Source organism: Cololabis saira, chromosome 17 (genome assembly GCF_033807715.1).
Source record: "Cololabis saira isolate AMF1-May2022 chromosome 17, fColSai1.1, whole genome shotgun sequence".
Classification (NCBI taxonomy): Eukaryota; Metazoa; Chordata; class Actinopteri; order Beloniformes; family Belonidae; genus Cololabis; species Cololabis saira.
The window spans coordinates 34,115,845-34,132,327 of NC_084603.1; the positions used below are offsets into that span (position 1 = coordinate 34,115,845).

Below are 16,483 nucleotides of genomic sequence, written 5' to 3' on the forward strand. Positions count from 1 at the left end.
AAACACCGCTGCATTGCATTGTGGGAAGTTTCTGCTTAGCTAGTGTCCATCAATCAATACATTTCTCCAGAATGAGTATGGATAGCGCATACTATTGAGTACGTACTAATGTTTCGGACGCACTAGAAAATCTCACGTACTGTTTTTGCTACTCATTAGGCTGGAAGGGTGGGATTTCGGACGCAGCCTAAGACAACCTTAGAGAGTTAGAAAATAAAACAATCTTCATTTTTAGTGTTAAAGTTTCTCCACTTGAAGCAATCTTGGATAGGTTTGGGATTAATGTCACCTCTGTTTGTGGCTTATGTAAATTGCTGAAAGAGATATTATCCCCTTTTTTGTTACACAAACACATGTATTGTGGATTAATATGTAAATTTAAAGTGGCTATACATTTGGTTAAATGTGTTGTAGTATTTGAAAAAAAGACATGCGTAGACGGACGGACGGACGGACGGACAAGTGTATGTAGTTGTTTATATTGTTCATATTTCTTAGTAAGTATTATGCAGTCAGCTCCAATAAGCCACTGTCCACTTATTTTCTGACACAGTAACGATCAACATTTAAACTATGGAAAATCGTTGCTAATTTTAACAGGCCATGTGGGTTTGTTGTCAAACACTTATCCAAATGTGTGGCAACATTTAAATAGTCGAGACATTTAGTTGATATATGCAAAAGAGTTTTATTAGACTGGCATTAATCAATCCCAACTCAACTAGAGTATTATGAAATGCTGTAAAGGCACAGTCAGCTATTCTCAAAGGTAATCCACCGAGTCCCAGTGCGTACATTTGCAGCTCCTGACTTTGACCAATTTCCTTTTCCCTCCACTGGGACAGAGTAAGCTTCTGATCCGCTGCCATGAAGCACATTACAGTGTGAAATGTCAAATGACCCGAGGACTACATCATTCTGACGTTCATTTGCAAAATTAATATCACATATTGATTGAGGATTTTCGTAAATCAACCAGACTGAGCCTCTTCCTGACTGGCAAGGTTCCCTTTGGCGACGTTAGAACAGCAGAGTCATCAAACTGAAAGAGGACAATTATCCCACATTGAAGTCTATGCCTGTTGTTCATTTGTTCCCATTTCCTGTCTCTTTTCCAGTCACGTTCCCCGTTAAAACAGCAGTGGACACCCGCCAGTAGCACATCTATTTAAACAAAACTGAATATCATTTTAACAAGCAAATGTACCCGGCGGGATTGATTCATTTGTATCTAATCATACGTCCCTTTTTCGGTAAGGGATCATTCCCCGACTTCATCCCGTCTCTGAATGCACTGTGAGAGCTGATTTACTGTTCTGGGCACCAAGCCTCCCTGATTGATTCAGCCCAGTCTTTTAATGCAGGGAGGCTCATTTACATGGTCTGGGTTGCATGAATTTAACCAAAAGGATTGGCTTTCCAATCGACGAGATTGGCCATCAGAGGTCTGCAAAGACAGGAGTGATGCATCATCCGCACTGCTGTAATCCTAATGTGTTTGTTGATCCAACAGATGTTTCATTCCGGCACGGATGTCATGGGTAAACGTTATTTGAAAGTATCATGAATGGTTTCGGTGACCTTTACCGTAATACCACCAACAGATGGCGACACCCTCACGGTGTCTCCTCCGTGTCGGCTGGGGGCTTAAGGGTGATTTATGGTTCCGCGTTACACCAACGCAGAGCTTACGGCGTAGGGAATGCGGCGACGCGCACGGTACGCCGAGGGCTACGCCGTCCCTACGACATAGGTTCTGCGTCGTTTTAACGCAGAACCATAATTCAGGCTTCATGCCGCGTTCCATTTGTCCTCGGAAGTCGGAATTTCCCAGTTCCGAGTCGGAATTTTCAACTGGAACGCCCCTCGAAGTGGGATTTCCCACTGGGAAAGTGGGAGAAGCTTCACCACCCCCGAGTTACCATTCAAAGATGGCTGCCATTCCCAGTTCCGATTTCCGAGGTAAATGGAACGCAGCATCAGTCGTATACAAGTATTGTTCGGCATATGCTGCTATAGTGTAATTTACATTTTTCATGTGGTATATGCGAACTACAAACTTGTTTTCCTACTTTGTAACTGGAACGCTGATAACTCGGCTGTGACGTCATTCCCAGTTCCGAGTTCCGACTTCCGAGGTAAATGGAACGCAGCATAATTTCTCCGTATTCAAGTTGGAGAAACATTCAGCAAACGTTGTGTTTTATCACTAAAGTCTGTGCCATTGCCTCACCCCCAAACGGCCCTCTTTACGTTAGAGTTTGTTTTTTTTTTTGTGATATTTGCACATGGGATGAGAGGAAAAAAGAACAGGGAGATTAAAAGCAGTATGAAGTGACCGTGAAACGTCCATCCAGCCCAGTTTGGAGGCTGCAGCTCTGACAAGCCTCCCCCATGCGTTTCTATACTAATCATGTAAAGGAGCAGCAGGGTCGTGCACTTTGCCCCCTCCCTGCAGCCCACACACACTAAAGCATGTCGGGTTTCATTTCAGCATTTTGGTCTCAATCATGTCCCCCTTTAACTTATGCGTACTGGCTTATGACGATTTCCATCACAAGTGTACAAATATGCCCGTTTAAGCGTTAATTCGAGTTTAAATCCCCTAAAAAAAGGTTACATTGAGTAATTCACTTTCTCTGCCCTGCCTGAGACAGGGAGCTGGAGCTGGGGTTGGGGCTGGGGCCGGGGGGGGTCCGGGGGGGGGGGGGGGGGGGGGGCCGCGGCGCCCTCCTCCCGCCCGGTGCGCAGACAGCAGCGGCTCCACTTCTCCAGTTGGCTGCGCGCTCTCAGACGCACAGACGCAGCGAGCATCCCGCACCGCTCCGGCTGGACTTGGTGGACAAACCATCCGCTTTGGTTCGTCATCCCTCCTCTTTCTTGCGAGCTGGAGGCGAGAGAGAAAAGCACCAAAGCAGAGCCACCAGGCTGGGAAAGCACCGAGGACGCGCGTCTCCTGCTCAAAGTCACAGAAACTGTGCTGAATCCGGACTGGACACTTTTTCTTCTCCCACCTCCTTTTGGAAAAGGATGTTATTTCCCCCCGCATGAGGCGAAGCTGGATCTCTGCTCTCTGTTTTTTTTTTCGGAACATACTCAGTGTCTCTTCAATGGATGTGTATATAGTGGAAGTACCTTGGGAATTACATTTCTTTTAAGTCGCTTTTAGTTTCACAAATTCCGTTTCCAGCAAGGGCGCATTGTTTCACACGCAAGAGGGGGAACGATGATCTTCGCACTGTTGTATGTTCTTCTGCCTCTTTTGGGTGAGTTTAACACGAGCATGCAGCGGCAGATCTGTTTAGTTTAATGTAAAACAATCATCGTGGACTAAAAACAATATAGGGTGCGTTTGCAGAGCGGGCAGAAAAGTCCAAACTGTTCCAAAACGACTCAAAAGTCCCCCAGGAGCCTCGTTAAAACGGAGAAAGTAAAACTGTGAAAGCAAATGTTTACGCACGTGCCAGAAAACCAAAGGGAATCAAATAAACTAGTGTGCAACTGCTTTTCATAGCCCTCTTATACAGTATTGATAATTTTGCGACCTGGATGTTTTCATGCTTTGTTACTGCTCACAAATCTATTTTAATCCCCTAAAGCAGCTTTTAAAGCACTTAAGGGTTTATTGTTTACTCTGCATAAGTAAACCTCATCTAAACAAAACAAAAGAGAAAGAAAATCCTGTTTCAGTTAATATGTATTGTGTATAAACCCCCTGTGTGCTGGTTCCCAGACGCGGTGTCCCGGGCGCAGGAGAGCGTGCGCGCCGCGGCCGCGGGCCGCCTGGACTGCGTGCGGGCCGGGGAGCAGTGCCTGAAGGAGCCGGCCTGCAGCTCCAAGTACCGCACCATGAGGCAGTGCGTGGCCGGCGGCAAGGAGAGCAACTTCAGCATGGTGGCCGGCCTGGAGGCCAAGGACGAGTGCCGGAGCGCCATGGAGGCGCTCAAGCAGAGCCCGCTGTACAACTGCCGCTGCAAGCGGGGCATGAAGAAGGAGAAGAACTGCCTGCGCATCTACTGGGGCATCTACCTCACCTTGCAAGGTGGGTGCTCAGAGCCCCCTCTTTTCTGCTTTAAAAAAAAATATTATTATTATTATTATTATTATTATTATTATTATTATTATTATTATTATTATTAATTATTAATATTATTATTATCATCATTTTTATCCTAAGGCAGATCATTATTATTATAGGAGGTTTCCAGCTGCGAGCTTTCAGGTCCTGAGGGTAAATCATCTTCATTAGTTTTTTTTTTTTTAGTTTGTTTGTTTGCTCTGCTTCGACAGAACACCCTGCAGCTATAATAAATGTGAAATGGACATTCTCAATAGGCTTGCCTCATCTACCCTTCATGCAATGGAGATGATTAGTTGCTCCAGCTCCTTCCCACTTCACACTGGGGGGGGGGGGCGGGGTTGTTCAATTCTGCTGTACACCCCCCAGCACAAACACTCAAAATGTAGCACACAGCACAGCAACTACACTGAAATTGGCCCCCCTAACTGGGTTCAAAAGCAGAGCTCCTCTTGACCTCCCAGATCGGATCACTTCCCTCTGGGGTAATGGAGCGTGAAGCCCCCTCATCTCTGGCCGGGGCGTCTTAAAGCGTGGATCGTAGCAGGTGGAGGGGGGCGTTTGGTTCCTGTAAACGGGATCCAGCTTCCAGTTGTGCCGCATAACTGACCAACCTGCCTAATCAAGCGTGTGGCTGCGTGCCAGCGTGGATATCGAGTGACCCAAATAACCCATGTCACATGCAGGACAATGCGCGGGGTGAGAGATGATAAACAAAACAAAAAAGAAGGGGGGGTTGGGTGGAGGGAAAAAAATCCATGCAGCTTTCTATGTATCTTTCTGTCTAACGTGGTTATCTTTGTGGCAGGGAACGACTTCTTGGAGGATTCTCCATACGAGCCGGTGAACAGCCGTCTGTCTGATATCTTCCGCCTGGCTCCCATCATAGGTAAGAGTGAGCAAAGAGTGAGGTTTTGAGTGCTTTTCTTCAGTGTCTGGCTGGTCACAAAGTTGTGCATGGTCTCACTGAAGGTTATCTGTGTGCCAAGTATTTATCCTCCCTCTTTCCCTCCGCTATCTGTCTCCCTCTTCCCTCGTTTTCACCCTGCACACACACTGGAAGTGACCTTGCACAGGGAGCTATAGTTCTTAGTCTCATCAAGCAATGGATATAAAAGCTTGAGATGCTGACGAGGGTGTGTGTGTGTGTGTGTGTGTGTGTGCGTGTGCGTGTGCGTGTGCGTGCGTTTGTGTGTGTGTATGTGTATGTGTGTGTGTGTGTGTGTGTAAGCCCTTCTGCTTCCTGTGGAGGCTGCTTGAATCCACTTGTTGAGGAGAGTGTGAGTATTTCTGCGAGTGACTCCAGAGAGCGTGACAAGCATTTTTTTTTATCCCCGCTCCGAAACAGAGTGTGGGAGAGATGCTGAGTTGCCTCTAGATGGCGATGTGATTCCCCTGTTCGCAGCCTCAGACCCAGCTCTGAGTCTGTGGCCCCTCACTTCACAGCCTGACTGCGCGGTATGTGGCTCAGTCATGTAGCTGCTCACATTTTTATTACTGAACAGCAGGAGACAAGTGGCATGTTACGCCTCGTCTTCAATAAACACGGCTGATGTTATGACCCCCCGTTTCACAGGAAGGAGCCTTTTATGGCTTCATATGTATACGTGTTTGTTACACTGGTACAATGAGCCTGAGACCTATTTCCCTCCTTCAGAAAGGCTCTTTTGACAAGGTGCCAACGTCATTTTGCATCTAACGCGGACAGAAAAGGGGTTTGCCGTCAATGACGAGTGGCTGAATGGACTCTCTTTCTATTCTGAGTTTTCATTAGTTCTTTAAATGAGGTACATACATGAATTGAGACAGCAAGTATCAGTAAGGGGCTGCTACTCATATTCATTAGATTTAAAAAATAAATCTGTTCTGAAGAATTAATGTGTGTTAGCATAATGCCAAAAAGGAAAGCTATCAGCAGGGGTCGTAGAGAAGTTATATTCTTAGGCCCACAGAGGTTTTCAGTGAGGTGTCACGGCACACCTGTTCAAAAGGCACTGGGGAAGGTGCGTCAGGCAGCAATGTATCTGATATGTTGTCTATCGGTCAAGAAAGGGTTCAGAGTTCATCATTCTACGCTGAGAAAGATGACTTAAGTGTAAAACAGTGAAGACAGTCTCCAGTGTTCCCAGGAGTGGACATCCCAGCAAGATTACTGGAAGGTCGGGCTGTACGATGCTCAGAGAAACTCATACTCTAGGCCTCTGATAGTATGATAAATGTCAAACAGCAAGATGGTACAGCTGGAAAAAACATCTTTAAGACCAGCATCATCATTTAATAAGAACATATCAAGTATTTTGGTAGAGAGATGAGGATATGGACTTGTTTTGCGAGACTGGGACGTTTGCAGCTTGTAGTCATTGAGTCAACGATGACCTGTATCGGTGTGAGAGCTTATGATTGGTTAAAACAACCTTATAGGTCAGTGATCCCAACACTCCAACAAATCTACAGCAGAGGGGGAAAATGAAAACACTAAGCCTGTATGTGTTTTTCATTGGACTGCATGTGGCTTTTACCTGTGCAGTCGGCTGCAGGACAGACGCTCGCAGGTCTCCAGTGCAGAAACGAGTGAGATCGTAGCTCCCCAGAGATGAAGGAGCTCTGTTTCTGCAGAGAACCAGAGCTGCCAGTTCCCTGAAGGGGGGACGGGCAGAGCTACGAGTCTCACTTTCTGGTACGGCAACCGCAGCCACCATTGAAAGAGGTTTTTACATTTCTCTCTGTTCCTCCCGTTTGAGGAGCCAGAAACAGCAAAGCTTTTCTATTTAAAAAAAAAATGTATTACTACTTACATCACAGGTGGGCCTGTGTTGAAAAGATTGATTTTCCGATTCTAAATCGATTCTCATATTTATTCCTAAAAATCGATTCATATGTCTAAAGATCAATTTAAAAAAATGTTTTTTTCACCATTACAACTTTGAGTATTTTTTTGTTTATGCCCAAAAAAGGAATGTTTAGTTGGACACGAGAATAACTGGTGCCATGTTTTTGCCTTTAAATATGTTTAAAGGTATGAAAACATTAAAGTTTTCAGTTATAATTGCATAACTGTCTACATTTCATTACTTTATATACTGCCTTGGGGTTACATTTGCATAAAATCCTAAAAACCAAATTCTCATAAATGGGGAAAAAATGAATCCGATTTCATACGTCGTCTGTTTTCTGCCCTGGATCTGTTTGATCATTCTGACCCACACGATGTTTCTGAAAGCAGTTCTATCAGCATTCTGGGAGGTGATTGGTCCTTACAGTATCATTAGCTGACAATACTTGCTGTTGAATCTCAATGTAATACTAGTATTAATAGGTTGCATAACTACACAGTCATATAATTCATGCAAACGCTGATTTTATTAACACTAACCCAAATCGATATCGGAATCGAATCGGATCGAATCAAATCTTGATAATCGATTATGAATCTTAAGAATCGGAATCAAATCGATTCTTGACATTTGAATTGATCCCCAGCCCTAATGACAGGTTAATTTTCAGTCTCTGTCCATTGTTTAAGTGCAGCTGTACGGAGACTTTTTAACACCAAGTAAACTGGCAAGCACCCTGATGATGAACATGGAAATACAGATCAGAGGGATAAAAGGAGGAGTGCAGTCTGCCAACAGTTCAAGAGAAGGAGCAGGGGATGAAGAGGGGACAAGGGGAGTCTGCAACTGGGAGGGTTAATCAGTGAATAACAGGGGATAACTGGGAGAAAAAAAGAGGACAAGGTGGCGGGAGAGGGTTGGGGGCTGAAAGTGTTAGAGCTCTGAGCTTGTTTTGAATCGCTTAGTTGGCCGTCGTTTACATGTCAGTTCTGCAGAGTAGCGTCCTGAAAGGCTGCTAAACTGCTAAAACACTGAACTACTCAGAAAACTACTGAGGTTTTTATTGTGTAATGCTTTGAAAAGGGGACCCATATCCGAAATATGAACAATTCTTGTTTCATGTTGCATCTGGAAACTGGATTTTGGTTCCTGTACTTTCTTCAAAGATCATTTTTACAACCCCACCTCTAAAAATTGGCATATTTTGTAAAACGCACATCAAAAAAAGGAATGTGATGATTGCAAATGATAAAAACCCATATCTTATTCACCACAAAGCACAAAAAAACCCTATTGAAAGTGATGAATTATGAATAATGGATTAGATGACAGCAGGACAATTCAGGGAAGTCGAGACTGGACGATATGAACTGCTGCGTAGCGTCCTCTCCTCCTTCATCAATAGTCTGTTTAGGTCTGGAAACCGAGGAGGTCACTTCATGGAGTTTGGAGACAGAAATGTATGCTCCTGAACAATATTGGCTTTGTTTTGTTATATTTTTCATATCGTGATGCACTGTTGTTTTTCATTTAGTGAGAAGCACCCAGACTTTTCAACAACTGATCCATTCTCCTTTAATAGCTGCAGCATGCGCTTTAACATGGTCTTGCTGAACGATGCAAAGCTTTCCTTGATAGAGATGTTGTCTGGATGGGAGCATTTGTTGCTACACACAACTTTCAGCAGTGATGTTTCCATTGTAGATGTAAAAGCCACAAACTCCATAAAGCACAATCTTTAAAAGGTTTTTCAGATCCTTTTAAAGATGTTATAAACTATAAACGATGAGCTATTAGAAGTCTTTCCATTTCTACAGTACTGCACATTATACTGAAATTGATTCAAATTTTGTATGTGCAGTTTTTGCAGATTGGTAAACCTCCACCCATCTATATTCCCGAGAGGCCCTGCCTCTCTTAAAATGATCTCCTGATACCCAACCATGTCAGTACGTTTCCATGCACTAGCAGAAAGTAAAATTGTTGCCGTAATCCAACCAAATTTTTAAAAGCCATGCATACACCTTAGCCGGGTTGTAGTCGAGCCGACCTGAAACTCTTGAGATGGAGCTTTTAGTGCCAGATAATGCTCCTAATCCGTGTTATTCCAGCATGTATACGCAACCCACACTTAACCGAGCTAGTGACTGTCCCGGGACTCCCCCTTCCAGAAGTGACGACGCCGCGAAAGCCAGAATATCAACACATTAGGAGAAGAAGAACCGAAGGGACGCCAATACACGTGGCGCCACCTAGCATCGTGGAGTGGAACACACCTCACTCAATAATCAATTGTCTTCTCGCGCATGTATACTTGGAATTCTGGGAAACTCCAGTTTAATCCTTATCTAGATTGTTGCCAATAGCTTGATTTAGATGTGCATGTAACCGCACTGAATGACTTGTTGCCAGTAAACCCAACTAGTTGCTAGATGTTCCTCCAGGTGTTTCTTTTTACCACCACTTACTTTTTTTAAGCCCTTTTTTGCCCAGTCCCAACTATTTAAATTGCTAAATACACCAAAGCTAAATAAACGTGAGGGAGCAGTTTGGGATGACTTTAACGCCATGGATGTCTTTTGCTTTTCATCCCGGTGAGGCAGCATGACTTGGCGGCCCCGATAGGGAGCCGCCATCATCCCGTAATTCCATAATCGACTGGTCATCTTGACTGAAGCTGCTAATCTCCGGTGATGCTTGGACACTCAGACTCACTCTGCGGTGCCTGAACACCTGCTCCCGATGACACGCAGCCAGACACCAGTCATGTGTTGTCTGGACGATACAAATGCAACCTCAGACCAGAAAGGGTGGAGGTTTTGGACAGAGGGGGGGAAAAAAAACAACTTGTTATACATCTTTTCCTGCATTTTAACCCTGCATCATTTCATTTAAAGTCAGGAATGGGTACATTTAGGGCTAGAAATGAGGAAAAAAACAATTTTCTGTTACTTTAAATGGGTGATTGTAATGATGGTTTACTACAAAGGCAGTTTCTATGACAGGTTGAGTTTTTGATGATCAAAGATGGACAGATCTCTCCTTCCATGGTGCATAACATCGTTAAATAATTTACCGAATCTGGAATTGTGGACATCTCTTGTTGTCAAAAAATAAAAAATAAAGAAGCACTTAAATGAGTGCTAAATGAGGATTGAGATTAAACCAATGTGCCATCACCGCGCTACGGTTCACAGAGCTCACGTGTCCCACTTAAGAGTATTATTCCAAGCATTATTCCTCATGATCTTATTTGTCTCCACATCACTGGGCTTTTTTTCCTTGTCACTACACATTAGTCATCACAGACCTGCGGGAGCAGCCATTTAAGAATGAAAACAAAATGTGTGTTTAATTACAACATGGAAGAAACTAATAGTACGTTACAAAAAGAAAAAATAGGTACATCTTCCATCAGGAAAAATGTACTCTTAACATTTGAGCTGATGGATGTGCACAAATGCACACGGCACTGCCACTGTTTAGCTAATTATTTTCAGATGTGTACCTGGGGCAGAGTGCTTTTCCCTCCGGGGAGTCCGGTGAGTCACAGCTGAGCAGCTCTCTTCTCTGCACGGAAGCACATCAGGGAAGTTTCAGGCTGCGACCGCGGCTTCTCAGTGGCACTTTTCAGTCCTTTGTGCATTTATTGTGCCGCTTCATCTGGTTCAGAGTTTCGGGGGACTTAAAGCCCTCTGGTGCTGTGACTGGCCGAGATGGCTGGTTACACCCGTTCTATAATACATCCATGGTTACGCCGCGGACGGGTCGCCCGTCCATCACAGGTCCACACAAGTAACTGTGCACGTAGTGGCATGTGAAACACCTATCAGAACCCAGCCGGGATTCAAAGCAGGAACCTTAGCAACGGTGCTAATGGTGTTTTCAGAAATATACCAGTTGTTTTTTTCCATCAATGTGGCAAAAAAGTACAAAGTACAAAAGTTTGGCCACAACGTTGGCCAATTATCGCTTTATTTTCAAAACATTAGGTGAGTAAGTAGTTCATTACTTTATTTGAATTATTTTTGCTTCATGCTGCCAACATATTGTACTCAAAAGTCTTTTTAATAGTGAATACACTTGACATGCACTTATGTAACACACTGAAAGAAAGGAAGAAACCTCTAAATTCCATGATAATATCACTCCTTTAATTAGCAGAATCTACACAGGTTTTTCTTCTTGTGTACATTGGTGTGTTTTTGTTTGAACTGTGCTTTAAAGCGAAGCTGGGTTTTAAAAAAAAAGAAACTAAACTAAACCAAAAATACACATCACATACAGTAGCCTATAGCTGAAAAACAGTCATTTTCTGTCCCGCCACATGGCTTCATGGAGGCTCAGAGAAAGCAGAGAGCTGGATGAAATGGCGACATTTCTTTCACCGGTTGGCCATGTTTATGAGTCAGTGATCCGTGCAGGCTGGAGCTACACGGAGACGGAGAGCATTTTTCTGAGATGCAAGCGGACTTACAATTACTTCCGCACCATTTGGCACAGGGTGCTGGAAAATCAAAGCGACCCAGGAAATAGATGAAGCAAAGTAGTCACTGTGTTCACGGGCAACGGCTGCTCCAGGTACTGTCCATGTCCACTGCAAATTAACTTTTTTTTATTCTTCTTTTCTAAATGATCTTGGCTTTTTGACACTTAAGGCCAAGCAAGATTATTATTTGCACAATTTCATGTACAAGACAGTGGTTAACATAAAAACACCACAGTAAGTGCATTAAAAATGAAAAATATTTTTAAAAAAGAGTCAAAGAGAGACAGACATGAAGTTGGAAAGAATGAAACAAATTAAATTCAAGAAATAAAGGTTACAGTGCATTGTGGGAAATGATTGAAATGCAGCAGTAAATAAAAACATCTATTTAGAGCAGCTGAGAGTTTCAGCAGCCCTGATGGATTCTGGGAGTTTTTTCCACACATGAGGAACATAAAAGCTTAATGCTGCCTCACCATGTCTGGTTCTAACTCTGGGTACAGAAAGTAGGCGTGACCCTGACGACCTGAGTTCTGGTTGGTTCATAATGGACCAGGCAATCAGAGATGTATTTTAGCCCTACACCATTCAGAGATTTATAAACCAACAGCAGGATTTAACATCAACATTGGTTTTGTGGCATATCCACTCTTTAATTTGATCAATTTATAATCAGTGTTTGAATTGGATTATAGTCTCCTGGCGAGATTGGTTATGTAGATTTGTGTGTCATCTGCATAGTTATGGTAACACATCTTTTTCATAATTTGAGTGAGTGAAAATATAAATGTTAAATAACAGAGGCCCCAAAATGGAACCATGGGGAACTTCACACATTATTCTTGTTAGCTCCAAACTGTAGTTGCCTAAAGACTAAGTAATCCCGGTCTTTTATGGCGCTTCCATTAGTACCTACTCAGTGCGACTCGACTCGTCCCGACTCGTCTCGCCTCCACTTGCCTCGTCTTCATTTGTTTTTAGACACCCAGATGAGAAGTAGGAGGTTGGAGCGAAGCTGCTGTGACGTATTTGATTGTTTGATCTAAACGGAGAAGTCAACAACACTAAAGATGTAGAACCTGGAGGAGATGATGGATGTGCTGCTGGGTCTGTGGCTTGTGTTCGATATCAAGTTAAAAAATTAGAGTGAAAGAAGCTTCAAGCAGCGACGCTTAAAATTTTGTTTGTCTCGGGGCTGCTGAAAAGTCCGTTAGTAGCCACGAGCGTGAGCAGCTATGAAGTGACAGAGCTCCTGGTGGATCTGGTCGTTCCTTATCTCCGTCTAGATCCCTTTTTAATTCTCTCCTCAGCACCAGATTTATGAACATCTGCACCTCAGAGTTGGATCATGAAACAGACTTTTGCGCTGCCATTGCCTGTCGAATAAAATGAAGAAGCCACGAGTTGCTCTTTCGCTGATTTCCGCCTCCTGAGTCAAACGTCTGACGGCCCCACCCCCCGACCAATTGTTGGTCTGTATTGTGATGATGTCAGATGAAGGCATACTCAGCATGCTTAGAACCGTGGCAGAATAGTTACAGAAAAACTATCAACTTGGCACGCCTCCACCCGCCTCCACCCTTAGTGGAGAAGCGCAAAACCGGGGCGTGTCGAGTCGAGTCGAGCTGAGTAGGTACTAGTGTAAAAGCGCCATTAGATAGGACCCTAACCCGGTAAGTGCTGTACCAGAGACTCCCGCCCAGTCTTTCATCAGTGTAATCTCTAACACTACGGAGCTAAACTGCTATAATCCCTCCGAGATGTTGTCTGACATTGTGTTTCTCCAGTCAGCAAGATCTTCCCCCCAACAGAACATCAAATTTAGCTCCAAAACCTGTGTGTATGCTTCAGTTTTGGTTATGCCTTCACAGATGTGAGGTGATGCACCCAACTGCCATGTTGGCTTTGGACTCCTGACGATGTGGCAGCATTGATTTCAGATTCTGGACAGGACCGCAGGACGGTTTTCCACCTCAACTCAGTCCCTCTAACATGAGCTCAGGCTTTGATGAGAGTGGCAAGGTTTTCACACCTTGTTGTCTTTTTATAGTTTCTTTGTATTTTATTATTTTTGATTTGTAAATGCAGTTATGAACCGTGGTCATTAGTGACGTCTGTTTCTGATAAAGCAGGCCTGGAAGTTGCCAGCATTCAATTTTGGTTTTTGGACTTGTTCCTCGTGTGCAGACATTTCTGCAACTGTCTGAATCTTTTGATTATATCAGGAGTCAAACATCTTCGTCATTGTAAAACATTCATACATACATTCAATTCCTTTAGTCTTTCACAGAGCAATGAAGCCTCTTCTTGGGTGTTAATGTGGTACTCGGTACTGTACTTACGCTTCTGAATAAATTTATACACAGAATCATGTTTTTCAAAAAGAGTTGTAAAATACCTTATTCTTCTGTCAAAAAATGGCAATTTTGACATGTAATGCTAGAAAACTTTCAAAATAGTTTCTTCTTTTTGAGATGTGACTGAGCGTGAGGTGAGGTGAACGCTGCAGAGGGCAAGACGTGACTCAGACTCTTGTCAACAGTCTGGCCAGCGGTCGGTGGGGGTTTAAAGTAAATGCACTTGATGTGTGTCAGTGATGGGGTTGGTGAAAATTGAAAAGAAGGTCAAAGATCCCGAAAAAAGCAACTTATAAATTTTGTCCCACGGTCCAATATGCTGCAGTTCCTTGGCAGGTTGAAAGTGATAGAATAACATTTAGACATATTATGCTCGTCACAATTTCCTGAGGTCTTATTAAATATATTAGACATTATTCAGGGAAATCTACTGCAGAAATGTTGTACAAGAGAACACTTTTGAGTCACCTCTTTACAGCTTCATTGACAGCAGTTGGTTTTAGAGGTGGAGTCAGCCCCTTGATTCTTGTGACTCTTGACTTCTGTGAAATGTGTCCTATTTAAAGTTGGTCATACAGCTTTATTATCCATCTCCAAGGCAGAACAAGTGTAGTATGATGTGATGTTGGGTGGAGATTAAGATGAGGAAGATGGATGACTCTTATTTGGATCTGGGTCTGTGATGTCACAGTATCTTTTGGATATTTTCAGGCCTCGAGGGCTGAAACGAAGGGAACGGTTGAGTTATTTAGTAGTTTCTCAGTTTGCTTCACACTTCCAAATACCTCTCAGGCCCAGAAATATTTTTCAATAATGTTCCCTTTAAAGGAGCATGAGGCTCCTTTTAAGAAATGAGACTCTCTAGCGCCACCCTTCACCACGACGGCCGTCGGGGGTACTGCAGCCAACAGTGAAGCCGGCACGGGAGAACGGGGAGAACGGGCATGCAGCGTCATGTGACGTCACATTCCGCAGGACAGCGCGGGAAATTCCGGTCACAATTGCAGCACATTTTGCAGCACACAGCCTGTTCAAGGCAACGGAGAGATACACTAGAGGGCTCATTCTTTTGGGTTTGGAACGCTTCATCTGACATTATTACTAGAAAACTTAAAACGTATATGTATTTTTTTTCATAAATCCTGCCTCAATCCTGCCTCATGCTCCTTTAAATAGCTCCTTAAAAAGACAGCGTAGTGTGATAGACCTAAAATACTTTCTACACCTCTTCTCAGCAGTTTTTTCAGGAAGTGTCCTCCAAATTCAGCTGAAGTTTAGGAGTTATTTGTTCTACATGTACGTTCGAGAGGCAGCTCTGCACCAATCAGAATCCGGGCTCTCTGCTTTGTAATAAATTGTGTATCGACGTCTATCGTCTCCCCCTGCGTTGGCTGGTAGGACGGCACCAATTCACCAATCCCAAGCCCCAATGCACCAAAGCTCAATACTGCTTCTGTTGCATGTTTCAAGGCTTCATCTTCCCTCCCACTGCTGAAGTCAACCTCGAAGCAGAGCTGCAGCGTCTGCAGACACGTGTGTGTGTGTGAGAACATCTGTAAGTGCGCGGCGTGGCTGTCGAGCGAAGGCAGCGCTTCAAATCCTCCCGTTCAGACACACAGGGCCGGGAGTCTGTCAGCGCTGCTCAACCACCGGCTGCAGAAGAAGTCACTCTCATTACCAGCTGCCAGCATTTAGAGATAAGAGTGTCTACCACTATCTATTGTCCCCGCTTGTGTTTATGTGCGTCAAGAAATGCTGAGAAGTTACGGGGGTCGAAACATCATTTACTGTGCTGCACGGTTCCCTGCCCGTTCTCTTGCCTCCACTTTTATTTGCTGGTTCACCGGGCACGTTTATTTATTTATTTATATTTTTCTGCCGTCCCCTGCGTCACGCTTTTGCAGTCGTATGTATTTTTTTTTGCCACCAGTCAATCTTTCTAAAGCTTTTTAACAAGTTCATCACTTTATAGATAAATACATGTGGAAATGTGAAGTGAAAGGAAGAAAAATACTGTACTAAAAACAGAAGAAGTCGGCTTTTTTCATACATTCAAACATGCAGTTATTTTTTAGATGTTTCTCAGTTTGGCTTTTTAATGCTGTGTAGTTATTTTTATCCCTTTTTTATTGTTCTATATTTTGCTATTTTTGCATTTGTCTTTTTTTCTTTGTGTCGCACTCAAGCTTTTGCTGCCAGCTAATTTGATTTGAGTCTAAGTATTTATGAGGACACGACTTACTTATCAGGTATTTATCCGCGATCGTCGGAAATATGTTTCTGAACTGCTCAATTTGAACCCCTATGACGTCTAAAAGGCCCAGATTTACAGCTTGTTCCAATGGACACCAAACACCCAAACTCAGCTGCCTCAGAATGAAAGGTCAACGCAGAGCAAAGAATATCCGCACACAAAAGTAAAATAAAAGCATGAGTTTAGCACAAGAAATCCCCCTATTAACTTCCTTATGTGGGCAGCTTGTGTGGGTTCGGGTTGAAAGGGGCAGCAGCCTTAGCAACCTGAACCTGAGCAGAGACCCAGCTCCCACACTGCAAACACGTCTTCCTCCAGTCTCCCAAGGCGTTCCCTAATAATCTCCCCTGGGTGTTCAGGGTTTGTCTTTGTCAGGGCCTTTCCTGGTTGGATAATGCCTAAAACACCGGCATTGGGAGGGTGCTCCTATCCATTAGTCCCGAGTTTCTCCCGAGCAACTGAACCTCTGAC

The 16,483-nt window shown here is 43.8% G+C and overlaps 1 protein-coding gene across 2 annotated transcripts in view; it reads left to right on the plus strand.

Annotated features, from left to right (window-relative positions):
* Window positions 1–2,793: 2,793 nt before the first annotated feature.
* gfra1a (gdnf family receptor alpha 1a) overlaps window positions 2,794–16,483 on the plus strand; it is a 145,710-nt gene continuing 132,020 nt past the window's right edge. For both annotated transcript variants that reach the window (XM_061744735.1, XM_061744736.1), the window contains exons 1-3: window positions 2,794–3,266; window positions 3,734–4,042; window positions 4,887–4,967. In XM_061744735.1, coding sequence (XP_061600719.1) covers window positions 3,227–3,266; window positions 3,734–4,042; window positions 4,887–4,967 — 430 coding nt within the window. In that variant the 5' untranslated portion in view covers window positions 2,794–3,226. The remainder of the gene's footprint in view (window positions 3,267–3,733; window positions 4,043–4,886; window positions 4,968–16,483) is intronic.